Genomic DNA, 14188 nt, shown 5'->3' with positions numbered 1-14188 from the left:
TGTTGCTTGAGCACATTCCCATTAAAATTGGGCAATACATTTCTATCTAGATCATTTAGATCAGTCGTGGGCCCTGTGTCTCATCTGGTTGCCCGTTGACGGCAACATTGCCCAGCAACATTGTTCAAAAAGTTGCCCTGTGTATCATCAACTTAAGAAATCCTTTGTATTCTTTTGCAAAAGCTGGATCTTATGCTGTAGAATCACAGCAATCAACGCTGTAATCAACAATATAACTCTCACGCTGAAATTAGGCTCTATGTGTGCTCGATGATTCAGGTCAAATGATAATTATATAAAAACACAAACAACACCATTAGATCACCTTTTTGCCTTGTTCATCTGGCAGTTACATCTAAGTTACAGCAGCCAAACAACATCTACTGCTACACTGTAAAACCTGATGAGTTAGTTCAACTCAAACCGTTTGAGGAAACCGATTGCCTTAAATCATTTAAGTTTATTAACTCAAACAATTTAAGCATAAAAAAAAATATTTGATTTGTGTCCAAGTAACTCAATAACTTGTTGTTAAGATAACTTGGATAAATAAAGTTATTAGTACTTAGTCCATTCAATTAACATAACTCAAATCTATGAAGTACACTGTAAACCCGAATAAGTTGACAATTGCCTCAAATTTGTTTAAGTTCTGAAACTCACAGTACATTAATTCATACATTAAATTTATAACTTTCATTTAATCTCAATGTGAACACTTTTATTAGTATAAATTTAGCTTTTAAAAGCTAATCTGCTAACATATTAATTTGCTAACATATTAACAATAGTATGTTATACAGAATCACTTGCTGTATGAGCGCAACAATGTAAAGGAATTATTTGCTCTTAAATCAAGCAGCATGCACCACTTTGTCACCATGAAAATATGCTAATTTAAATAAACTGAAAAACACTGTTATTTCACAGGTATTTCCTGCATTATTATGATCATATACCTTCATTGTAAAAAAATTGTTAAAAAAGGGTCAAATGACTGGCAGCTGCGGCTGCCAAATAAAAACCATAAAATTAAAGTAAAATATGCAAATTTAAATAAAGTGTAAAAAACTTTAAAATAAATTTGATGTCACCATGATTGAGATCAGTGTCTGCTTTAGTTGGGCTCATGACCGTTGAGTTATTAACTGTAGTATTCTCTGGCTGCTTTAACTGTGTGTGTGATACACATTTGTTATAGCAATAAATGTGTGAGAACATATCAGATGATCTTGGTCAGTTGATGGTGAAGTTGTAATCATCATATGACAATCTGGTTTGCTGATCTGTTAGTCAAGCATGATTATATTGGGTTAGATTACATAATATATAGAAAACTTACTTTCTGTAAAAATATTTTGCACTTATTTAAATTAAGATATTTTACATTAATTTTACGGTTTTTGTATGGCAGCCGTAGCTGACAGTCATTTGACTGTTTTTTTATGGGATTTTTTTTACAGTGAAGGTGTTTGATCGTAATAATTCAGCAAATAGCTGTTAAATAAGTGTTTTTCTGTAAAACATTGAAGGAAAATTTCTGTAAAAGTTTTTTGCACTTCATTTAAATAAGGATATTTTACTTTATTTTTACGGTTTTTGTTTGGCAGCCATAGCTGACAGTCATTGACCGTTTTTTTAAGATTTGATTTTTTACAGTGTAAAGCCAACATTAACAGAAATTCTTCTAAATTAGCATAACAAAACATTAATCACTACTAAATCTCACATTTAACATTAATCTCTCTCTCTCACACACACACACACACACACACACACACACACACACACACACAAAAAACATTATATTACACTTAATTTTAGCATTTACTCCCCCTTCCTAGTGCCATCGGCAAAGCATGCTGGGAAATAGACATCCCAGTCATTTCAGTTAAACTTAAGTTTGTCTAAATTAAAATAAATAATTTCATAAAACTCAAAACAATGAAACAGTTCAGTTTACATAAAATATATCAGTTCTGTGAACTTGAAAGAAAAAGAAAGTGCTAAATACTCAAACAAGTTAATTGGACTGAACTTATTAGTTGAATTTAAGTTTGTCCTACTCAAACCAAGTTATTTTTTTAAGTGTTAGGGTTTACAGTGTAATGATTTAATGGTAATTAGCCCAACTAAAGTAAACACTGATCACCATAATGGTCAATTGTGACACCAAAATGTTTTGATTTTCTCCTTCAGTGATTCTGCTTGTTAACATCAGATGTCTTGGTAACACTTTATAATAACGTTCAGTTGTAAGTCATTTATAAGTCAATGGTTAGTTAATGATGAACTAACCATTTACAAAACATTCATAAATGATTAGCAAGTGATATGCTAACATTTTATGTATGTTTTGTAAATTCCACTACAAGTCATTTACAAGTGATTAGTAAATGATTAACTAATTATTTACGAAACATCACTATGCGTTCATAAATTATTAATAAGTGATGTCCCAGCTAGAAATGTTTTGTTCTAAAAACGTTCTGAGAACATTACCATGAAGTTCTAATAATGTTTTCAGCGGGTAGTTTTATTTTGGTTCCCAGAATGTTCTCCTAAAACATACACAGCAAAAACTCCAGTGATAAAAAGTTAATGAGATAATTAAGTGATGAATTGAGTGATGATTGATCATTACTGAAGACACCTGATGTTAACAAGCAGAATCACTGAAGGAGAAAATCACTATTTTTAAGTCGCCATTATGGAGATAAGTGTTTGATTTAGTTGGGCTCTTGACCCTTATATTATTAACTTTAGATTTTGTTTGGATGCTGTAGCTGAGTTATAACAGCCAGATGAACAAAGTGAAAAGGTGAACAGGTGGTGTTGGTTATATTTTAACAATAATCATTTGTCCTGAATCACTGAACTCATTTAGAGCCTAATCTCTGACTTAAATGTATATTGGTCATTACAGCATCACAGTGATTCTACAGAATAAGATCCAGATTTTTCAATATAATCCAAAAGATTTCTTAAAAGTTGTTCTGATATTATACTAATAATAAAAACTTTCTTTAAGGCACGCACAGACATCAAGATTCAGTGTATGAATCTCAGCAATGGTGACAAAAAGAATATTCAATTAGGGAAAGGAAATTAGTAAGACAATTCAGATCATAATTGATTCATACCACAATGCATGATGGGAGCCATGAATGAGTTTTGATTGGTGGCACCCAGAATGCACTGCAACATGCTTTATTATTGTCACCATTGTTGAGAATCACAGGCTGATTCTTGATGTCTGTGTGTCCAATTTAAATACTTTTGCAAAGTTTTTTGATCAGAACAAGTTTTAAGCAATCTTTTGGGTAATATTGAAAATGCTCAAAATAGTAAACTGCAGAATTACGGCTTGCTGCAATCAACAAGGTAAACCTAACTCTCTAAATGAGTTTTGTGTTTCAGGTCAAATGATGATTATGTCAAAACATAACCAATACCACCTGATCAGCTTTCCTTGGTGTTCATCTGAGAGTTGTAACTCAGATACAACAGCCAAACAAAATTTAAAGTTATTAGTTTAAGGGTCAAGAGCCCAACTAAAGTCAGCACTGATCACCATAATGGTAACTTAAAAAAAAAAAAAATTTCTCCTTTGGTGATTCTGCTTGTTAACATCAGGTGTCTTCAATAATGCTCAATCATCATTCAATCAATCTCTTAATTATCTCATTAACTTTAACACTCTTGAGTCTGGAGCCAAATACACTCCCAGGAGAGTTCATTTAACACTGGAGTTTTTGCTGTGTGAGTTCATGGATGAAATAAACATATGGCAGGACTTTTACTTTATGACCCCTGGACTTTCCACCTCTGGTTACACTCTGAGTCTGGACTCATATGAACACAGAGAGTGTTAATTTAAACAAATGTTCTTGTTGAGAATTAACAGATATTTATTTGTTGATGTTTTATTGAAAATAATAAAGTTTGTAGTCACCATTATTGCTTATATTTTATGCAGTTTATGCTGCTGTAACTGTGAGTTTATAAAACACATTTGTTATGGCAAGAAAAAGCCATTTTAATTAATCAGTTGTTTGTGCCTGTTGTGATTATGCCATAATCATTCTGGACATTCTGATATTCTGATCTCATTCTGTGTCTAAGCTTTGAATTTAGAGTTATTTAATATTTATTAATCCTATATCTGAGAATACAGCATGAGATCTAAAAATGTTTCTGTAATCAGTTATCATCTAGTGCATTAAAACATTGTGAACTTTTTTTTTTTTGCCACCATTGTTGAGATTCATGTGCTGATATCTCTGTGTTTCTATAAAGCAGTGAAGCTCAATTTTTGTGTGTGTGCATTAGGGCTGGGAGATATATCGCACGATATTGTTATGCGCATCTGGTCAGTAAAGCCGGTTCCTTGATTAGTAGTAAATCGCCATCACCTGCTTTCAGATGGAGCGGCATTTACTACAAAGAGCCGTAATTAACTGACAAGCTGAGCCATATAGCATTAATATTGCGGATGTATCGCCAGTGATAATTAATGTGATATGGCTCAGCTTGTCAGTTAATTACGGCTCTTTGTACACAGCAAAAACTCCAGTGTTAAATTAACACTCCTGGGAGTGCATGAGTCCACACTCAAGAGTGTTTAAGTTAATGAGATAATTAAGTGATTAATTTAGTGATGATTGAGCATTATTGAAGACACCTGATGTTAACAAGCAGAATCACTGAAGGAGAAAATCACAAATTGTAAGTTACCATTATTGTGATGGGTAGTTGCTTTAGTTGGGCTCTAGACCATTATATGTTTACTTTAGATTTTGTTTGTCTGCTGTATCTGAATTATAACTGCCAGATGAACAAAGAATAAAGTGATCTGATGGTGTTGGTTATATAATGACAATCATCATTTGAGCTTGATCAATGAACTCCTTATTTGCTTATTTCTGACTTAAATTTATGTTGTTGACCACAGAATAACTGTTTTTCTGCATAAATATCCAGAATTTTAGATGTAATATAAAGGATTTCTTAAAAGTTGTTTAAAAAAAATAAAAAATCTTTCTTTTAGGCACACACAGATGTCAAAATTCAGTATATGCATCTCAACAATAGTGAGGAGCAGAATATTCAATTAGGAAAAGTAAATTACATAGGCAATTCAGATCATAATTTATTCATACCGCAATGCATGATGGGAGCCATTAATGAGTTGTGATTGGTGGCAGCCACTGCAACATGCTTTATTATTGTCACCATTGTCGAGATTCACAGACTGATTATTGATGTCTGTGTTTCTAAAAAAAAATTTGAAAGTATTTTGATCAGAACAATGTTTATTAAATATTATGGGTTAAAAGAAATATACTAATAATCATATGCTGTAGACTCACAAAGCTGCTGCTAACAAGGTAAACCAAACAATCTCAATAAGTTTCATTTTTCAGATCACAGCATGATTATGTCAAAACACAACCAACACTATCAGATCACACTTTTCTTTGTTCATTTTAACTGTTATAAATCAATAACAGCAGACAAACAAAATTTAAAGTGAATGTATAAAGGTCAAGAGCCCAACTAAAGCAATTTGTGATTTTCTCCTTCAGTGATTCTGCTTGTTAACATCAGGTGTCTTCAATAATGCTCAAGCATCACTAAATTAATCACTTAATTATCTCGTTAACTTTAACACTCTTGAGTGTTCATTTAACACTGGAGTTTTTGCTGTGTAGTAAATGCCGCTCCATCTGAAAGCAGGTGATGGCGATTTACTACTAATCAAGGAACCGGCTTTACTGATGAGATGCGCATAACAATATCGTGCGATATATCTCACAGCCCTAGTGTGCATACAATTCATCATTGTAATTAGTTGCTGTAGTTTCACAGTGGTGGTGAAGTAACATTTTTGATGCTGGATTAAACTGAATGAGAAGTATTTTTAGCTCACATTGTCAGTGCGTTATAAATATTAATTAATCCATTTAAATGACAGTTGGTCAATTTAAGGCAGTCGGTTTCTGCAAGTGAAATTAGTTAACTCAAATTTTAATTTAGTGCATGGTATTTTTACAGTAACATACTGTAGATTAGATTATATTAAAGAACTGTACAGTTAACAGTAAATTACTGGCAACACATAAGGCTGGTAAGGTCTAACAGTGTAGTTTATGAAGCACTGTTGCTTTGCTGTTGTTCTCAATCTTGTTATCTGGATCTTTTTTATGTCCTCACAGGTTTGGCTCTGGAGTGATATCACCCTCAACAGGCATTATATTTAATGACCAAATGAGGGATTTCATCGATCCTAAGGGGAAAAATGGAGTTAACAAAAACTACCTAATTAAACCAGGTAAAGAAAATGGCATGCCTTGGCTTGAGTTTAAATGAGTTACAATGTTAAGAACAAGTAAAACCACCAATATAAATATAAAAGTTCACATGTAAGATATATAACTATTTGTTTTGACAAGGTAAATGGCCACCTTCATCAATGTGTCCCACAATAATATTAGACAAAAACAGAAGTCAAAATGAGGAAAAAGTCAGAATGGTGGTTGGAGGTTCAGGTGGGACAAATATCACCACTGCAACTGCTCAGGTAACAAAACACACTGATGAACGATGAACAATTAAAACTTTGCTCAATTTAACAACGTCTCACGTGATCTCACGCAGCAGATCTGAAGCGTAAAAGCATGTAAACACAATATCTGTCCTTCATATCAAGTCATATTTGTGAAAAGGTAGCCGTGACCAAGGAAAGTGAAATCTTTCAAAAATCATCCTTTTAAGGATATGTCTAATGAATGGCGTCAGCGCTGGTCAAAACAATGAATCAATGCCATTGAGCATGAAGTGACACATCAGCTTTAGCGTTGCTGCTCAGCTGAGCCTTGTAAAGTGGAGCTCAAAGTTTAAATTAAATATTAAAATAATTAACATCTTGTTTCATTACATCTATCTTTGAATGCATCCTCATTTTTACATTTCCGTTGAATGAACAGTTTAATGACTGAGTGACAGCTTGTCTAGAATGCGCAGAGACTTTAAATGCCTGGTGAAATATCAGCAGAAAGCCTCTCATAAAGTGAGATTTGAGGAACTAACTGATATAACAATGGCCTAACAAGCTCATTGTCAGGTTTATGTTGTGTTTATTATATTATGTGGACCCGACCCTTATTTTGACATTGTATCTTCATTTTACTCCACTTCGTTTTAACACACTTTTTAGTTTCGGTTTCATTACTGAACATGTACTCGTCTTTGTGCCAGCTGACCACAGCGTAATGCTTATTAGCAAGAAACACAGCAAAATCCCCTGTGTTAAATTAACACTCCTCTGTGTACATATATGTCCAACTACAGCAGTGTTTGCCAACCCTGCTCCTGAAGGACCCCCAACACCGCACATTTTCTTTGTCTCCCTAATCAAACACACCTGATTCAACTCATCAGCTCATTAGAAGAAACTCTAGGACAGGGATGGGCAAATGCTGTCCTGGAGGGCCACTGTCCTGCAGAGTTTAGCTCCAACCCTGATAAACTCTCCTGTCTGTAGCTTTCTAGTAATCCTGAAGACATTGATTAGCTGGTTCAGGTGTGTTTGATTTAGTGATGTCCGGTTCGTGAACGAATCATTCTTTTGAACCGGTTCTTTTTAGTGAACTGGTCGAACCAGTACACTAAATCGGACTGAATCGTTCGAAACAGTTCGCGTCTTTCGTCAGCACTGATCCACAAGTTACTAAAGTTACTCACTTTCGGACATGCCTAAGTCCTGACAGTCTCTTCGACTCAAAATAAACCAATATGCTGGAGTAGGCATACATACGTTACTCCAGTAAATCCAACAGTTCACTGAACTGAGACATGTTGTGCTGAGAGAAGTGATGAGCACGAGCAGTTGATACTGAGCATGCGCGCACTACCGAACGTACAGGTACGGCGGTTCTCGGACCACCAGTACAGAACCGAGAACTGTTTCTTTCGGACACGTTCGATACGGAGAACCGATGAGCTGATGAGCTGAGCATGCGTGCAATTCTTTCAGAGGGACGAAATGCATGTTTCTTGAGTATTTTATTGAACATTAATAAGTGTAACAAAATAAAACATGTTAGAAACATGTTTATCACATAGGCTACTGCCTTTTCACTGTATTATTTTAAAGATTGGAAACACAATGAATGGATTGTAAAACTAAACATTTATTATTATACTAAAACATTATTTTCTGGAACAGATTGTTTAATTTCTAAGTAAGTTGATATACATTTTTGACGTAAACTCTTGCCAAGGTTTTAAAGGGTGCAAAGTAAATGTTTATAATGTGTTAATCAAAACATAACGTATTAAAAATACTGGAGACATGCATCGACTCTTTAGTTTTGTCGACTGTATGCTATAGTAAAGTTTCAGCAGTTTTCAGCTCACACACAGGCATATGCTACGGTTCTCGTCAAGAACTGGTTGTTGCAGCAGTTCTCGGATCACCAGTACAGAACCGAGAACTGTTTCTTTCGGACACGTTCGATACGGAGAACCGATGAGCTGGAGAGACTGCGCATGCGTGATAGCACCGTCTCTGAACCGAACTTTCTTTTGGCTAACTGATGCTGTGTTTACACTGTCTATGTGCCGTGCTGATACATGAGCACAGGTGAACCAAGGACTTGAATGAGGGGCCGAATACGGCGAAATGTAAGTTTATTTAATTACAAATAAAATAAAAATGATGAAGACCAGTTTATTCACTTTAAGACATGTAAAACATCCACGTTTGCGCATGGCCTTATGCCTACTACAGGGTTCATTTTCAAAACGTAAATGTAAGAAACCTATCCAAGATGATTATGACGATGAGTACTATTATTTAACTGAAGTTATGATTACAAATGCCTTTATTTGAATGTATATTTATCCGCCGGGATGATAGAATTGACGTCATTACGTGATGACGTAAAAGAACTGGTGAACCGTTTTTTTGAACCGGTTCATTGAAACGAACTGTCCGAAAGAACCGGTTCGCGGAAAAGAGCCGGACTTCCCATCACTAGTTTGATTAGGGTCCCAGATAGACAGCAACCACCACAGAGAAGCAAACAGAGAAAAACTAATGTCAAAAAGGAAAGGGTCAAGAGCCCAACTAAAGCTAACACTGATCACCATAATGGTGACATGAAACTAAACATTCCATTAAACATTACCATCTAAGCGTCTCTAAATCTAAATAAGAGCGTGTGTAGATGTATGACAGAAATAAAGGCCATCTGGTAATATTAAGAGCAATAATGTGTAATGTCTCGAAGTCAGTAATTCTTGTGTTTCTCTTTTTTCTGTTCTTATTGTTTCTCTTTCCTTCAGTGATTCTGCTTGTTATCATCAGGTGTCACCACTAATGGCCAATCATCACTTAATTAATTACTTAATTATCTCATTAACTTCAACACTACTTCAGTGTTCATTTTAACACTCTGTAGTTCAGTGGTTCTCAATTCCAGTCCTCGTGACCCACTGCTCTGCACATTTTGTATGTCTCCCTTATTTAACACACCTGAACCAGATCATCAGCTCGTTAGGAGAGACTCCATGAACTGAACTGAGTGTGTCAGATAAGATAGACATACAAAATGTGCAGAGCAGTGGGTCACGAGGACTGGAATTGAGAATAAAGGCTGTAGTTGGATCTATATGTACACTGAGGAGTGTTAATTTAACCAGAGGTGGAGAGTCCAGGGGTCAGAAAGTAAAAGTCCTGCCATATATTTATTCCACCCATGAACTCACACAGCAAAAACTCCAGTGTTATAATGAACTCTCCTGGGAGTTTATTTGGCTCCAGACTCAAGAGTGTTAAAGTTAATGAGATAATTAAGTGATTGTTTGAGTGATGATTGAACATTATTGAAGACAAGATAAATCTTAGATCAAGATAATCTTATTCTGTAGAATCACTGTGATGTTGTAATGACCAATATACATTTAAGTCAGAGATTAGGCTCTAAATGAGTTCAGTGATTCAGATCAAATTATGATTACGTTAAAATATAACCAACACCCCATGATCAACTTTTCTTTTTGTTCATCTGGCTGTAATAACTCAGAGCAACAGCCAAACAAAATCTAAAGATAATCATTTGAAGGTCAACTGCCCAACTAAATCAAACACTGATCTCCATAATGGTGACTAAAATTGTGATTTTTCTCCTTCAGTGATTCTGCTTGTTAACATCAGGTGTCTTCAATAATGCTCAATCATCACTCAATCAATCACTTAATTATCTCATTAACTTTAACACTCTTGAGTCTGGAGCCAAATAAACTCCCAGGAGAGTTCATTTAACACTGGAGTTTTTGCTGTGTGAGTTCATGTGTGGAATAAACATATGGCAGGACTTTTACTTTCTGACCCCTGGACTCTCCACCTCTGAATTTAACACTGGGGAGTTTGCTGTGAATAAATGGAGATTAAAACACATATCGCGCTGTTGAGTCATTCAAAATTACCTCAAGGGAAATTCCTTTACCACGACAGCCCTTCTTGTTTCTTGGCTATTTTGACAGTACTGACGTAATCTCAGTCTTGCTCAATTTAAAATCCTAAATATCAAACATGTTTGATATGATCGGGGCGAGCCTGATTTGTGTGAGAGCAGATCGGGAGCTGCAAGATTCAATCTGTGAATGCCTCACATTACCAGATAATCTGCGCCGAACATCGGAACCGATCGAGGTCATCAACAAGATTTTTTCTCATATTCTCGGGAGGGGATAATCGGGGATAAATCTGCCTAAAACCCCTGTAGTGTGAGCCAGGCATTAGAGACACATGTCATGCACTTGACTTCCTTGTTCCCGTTCGTCTCCGCACTCGTTCTCCCGCTGCACCCTGCCACTAATAGTTTGTGTGATTTTTAAATGTATTTGTCTTTTATCTAAAAACACTTTTCTCTCTGTTCTGTCTCTCTCATCTCAGGTGATCCTAAACTATCTATTCTTTGATTATGACCTGAAGAAAGCTGTTAAAGACCCCAGAGTTCAGACCCAGATGAAGGAGACAAATGTAGATGATTATTTTGATATGGTAGGATTCTTACACAACAAACGTTTGTCATCTAAATACAGCTTTCCTGTAGCTCAAACACTAGAGCGTTGGTGCTTGCAACACCAAGGTCATGGGATCGATTCCCAGGGAAAGCAAGAACTGATAAGAATGTAAAGGTGTACCTTGAAATGCAATGGAAGTTGCATTGGGTAAATGCATACATCTAAAATAGATTCACAAAGTGAGAAATATTAAATTTTCTCTCTGTGTTTATGAATTCAGGATGTAATTAAAGGCTTGAAGGAGAAGAAACATGAAATCTGTGTAAATACTGAATTAACAGCGGTCCAGGCGGTTGTGCGAGAGGGGGACAAACTCTGTGCTGAATCTGACGAGAGGAATGGCGGTCGTCCTGCTGGATACTGAGAACTGCTCCTGTGCTCATGCTGATGTTGTCAAATCTGTGTTTGATCCAGCAAAAGTAAAAGCGTTGTCTAGTGACAGATTCAGATGACTTTGTTGGGGTGTTTTATTGGTGCCAATAAATCTTGAGCAGGGAACGTGCAAAAAGCTATTCATAACATTGTTTCAGCCATCCTGCATTATGATATCACACAGCTCATTAAAATACTGCAAATATTCTTAGTATTCCAGCTTGTACCTTTTTTTTATTTATTTTAGTTTATCTATTGCTATCATTAGCATTTTTATATCTGCTATATACTCAATATATCCCACTAATCAAAATTGTCTAAAAGACGTCTTTTCAAAGTCTTTGTCACAAAAGTCTGACGTTGAAAAGACGTCCACTCAGGAGCCAGAATTAAAGTTTTTATGACGTCTTTTTTGACGTGTTCTGCACGTCCGATATAGACGTTCATCGAACCTTCGTACAAGGTTAAAAACTAGTTCAGATGTGGCCATTGTGGACATATTTTCAACATCATTTATGGTCTCATTTAGATTAGCCCTTAATCACAGACATAAAATACAGATACTTTTGTATCTGTATACAATTGTCTGACAGAAATTGACTATTTCTGTCAAAAAAAAAATGAAAGAAAAAGAAAAAGACTATTTCTGTCAGACATCTCCAGAAGATCTGAGTGAGAATTATCAGAGGTTTAGATGTTGATATTTGTTTCATTTGAAGTCACCATTGTGGTGATCAGTGTTTGCTTTAGTTGGGCTCTTGGTTTGTGTTAGCTTTTCTGAGGCTGCTTTAACTGTGTTTATATAGCACAATTGTTATGGCAGAAAAAGCAAAGAAAAAGTCAGATCAGGTGTTATCAGCTCCTTGTTGACGATGACATAATGTTATGTTTAAAGATTTGTGATTATGTTTTGCGTTTATAACTGCAGAGCATTAAAATGATCACTTGTTTGAAGGTGTATAAAAAGCATGTGCTAATGTTTGGAGCAAATATTTCTCGTAGTCACACAGACATCAAGATTTTGTATATGAATCACAACAACAGTGACAATCAAAACAAAAAAGATTTGGAATCAAGAATGAGTTTTGTACTTTGAAAGCTACCCATCATGCATTGCAGCATGGTGCTTTTTTTTTTTTATTGTCACCATTGTTGTGAATCATGTGCAAAATCTTGATGTCTGTGTGACTATATGATACACTTGTTAAAAACATGGTATGGACATGCTTTACATCCACTTCTAAAAAAAAAGTGATCATTTATGTTCTATTGGTACCAATATTGCAGTTCCACAAAATAGGCAGCAATAAATGCCAAAACATCTGAAAAGATTTTGCTGATAACAGCTGATCTAGCTTTATATTGTCTTTTTCTGCCACAACAAATGTGTTTTACAAACACAGTTAAAGCAGCCTCAGAAAAGCTAACACAAACCAAGAGCCCAACTAAAGCAAACATTGATCACCACAATGGTGACTTCAAATGAAACAAATATCAACATCTAAACCTCTGTTAATTCTCACTAAGATCTTCTGGAGATGTCTGACAGAAATAATCAAAGTATCTGTATTTTATGTCTGTGAATAAGTTCAGCACAAGTGTCTGATGTGTGATTTACAGATGTGTCTTTTATGTTCATGATTTTTGGGCAAACACAAACTGTCTGTGTGTTGATTTGCAATTTTAAAAGGAAATAACATTGATTGAAATAAACGTGAGTTTTAATTTAATGCATCCTGAGAGTATTTATTTGGTCCAGAAACAGTATAAAATATATCTAAATGAGACCATAAATGATCAAAATATATCCACAATGGCCACATCTGAACCAGTTTTTAACCCTATATATGGAGGTTCGATGAACGTCTATATCAGACGTGCAGAACACATAAAAAAAGACGTCATAAAAACTTTCATTATGGCTCATCAATGGATTTTTTAACGTAGGCCTATACGCTTTTGTGACAAAGACTTTGAAAAGACGTCTTTTGGACAATTTTGTTTACTGGGAACTGTCAGACGGGTTGCTCACGTCACATCTACGTCATCAAGCTCAGTTTGAGTCTGCGCAGTACGCTCAGCCATCAGGAAGTGAGAGCTTCTAATTGACTTCACTTTTCTCCACTGAAGTCTATGGGGTCGCTGTGTCCATTTCTTTTACTGTCTATGGCTCAGACTGAGGTGTGTTGTTTTTAACTGTTTGTGTGATTGTTAATTTTCGGTCTGCAGTGTTTTAATGAGCTTTAAATTAACTATTTGTTTGCATTTATCATTTAAAAAAATGAATTAGCCATGATTTTACCACAGTAACCATAGTTAAGCCTGGGTATTTGTAATATTAAATAATAGTATAATTGTAGTTGTAAACACACATTTACCGTTGATTATTACATTAGTTAGGGAAAGTTAGGAATTTTTTTTGCCAATCTGCAAAAAAAATTCTTACCAATAGCTTTTTTTACCATGTGTTCCTATAGGTGTCTAGTAACACCTCCCAATTTATCCACGGCCAAATCCTCGGGGAAACGCCTGGAGAGGCAATCAAAGTTGGGGTGCCCAGACGGCCTGGGTAAAAATAATTACCTTTTTTTTATTTATTTTTTTATATTACCTTTTGAGATGTCTAACTAGGGGTTTTTAGGGGTGCCGAATCTATCCCAGCTATTAGTTTTGAGTAAAAATGACTCCAAGTCCATACAAAAACCACATAAAAATGGTTTTA

General features: G+C 35.2%; 1 protein-coding gene across 1 annotated transcript in view; it reads left to right on the top strand.

Moving 5' to 3' along the window:
* Positions 1–13199, top strand: part of LOC307154574 (glutathione hydrolase 1 proenzyme-like) — a 28844-nt gene extending 15645 nt beyond the window's left edge. The window contains exons 11-14 of the mRNA XM_079864577.1: positions 6219–6334; positions 6456–6583; positions 10964–11071; positions 11315–13199. Of these exons, the coding sequence (XP_079720703.1) occupies positions 6219–6334; positions 6456–6583; positions 10964–11071; positions 11315–11458 (496 nt within the window). The 3' untranslated portion in view covers positions 11459–13199. The remainder of the gene's footprint in view (positions 1–6218; positions 6335–6455; positions 6584–10963; positions 11072–11314) is intronic.
* Positions 13200–14188: the final 989 nt, after the last annotated feature.

Source organism: Squalius cephalus (genome assembly GCF_949319135.1).
Source record: "Squalius cephalus genome assembly, chromosome: 2".
In the NCBI taxonomy this organism is placed as follows: domain Eukaryota; kingdom Metazoa; phylum Chordata; class Actinopteri; order Cypriniformes; family Leuciscidae; genus Squalius; species Squalius cephalus.
This window is presented reverse-complemented; position numbering and strand designations above follow the sequence as displayed.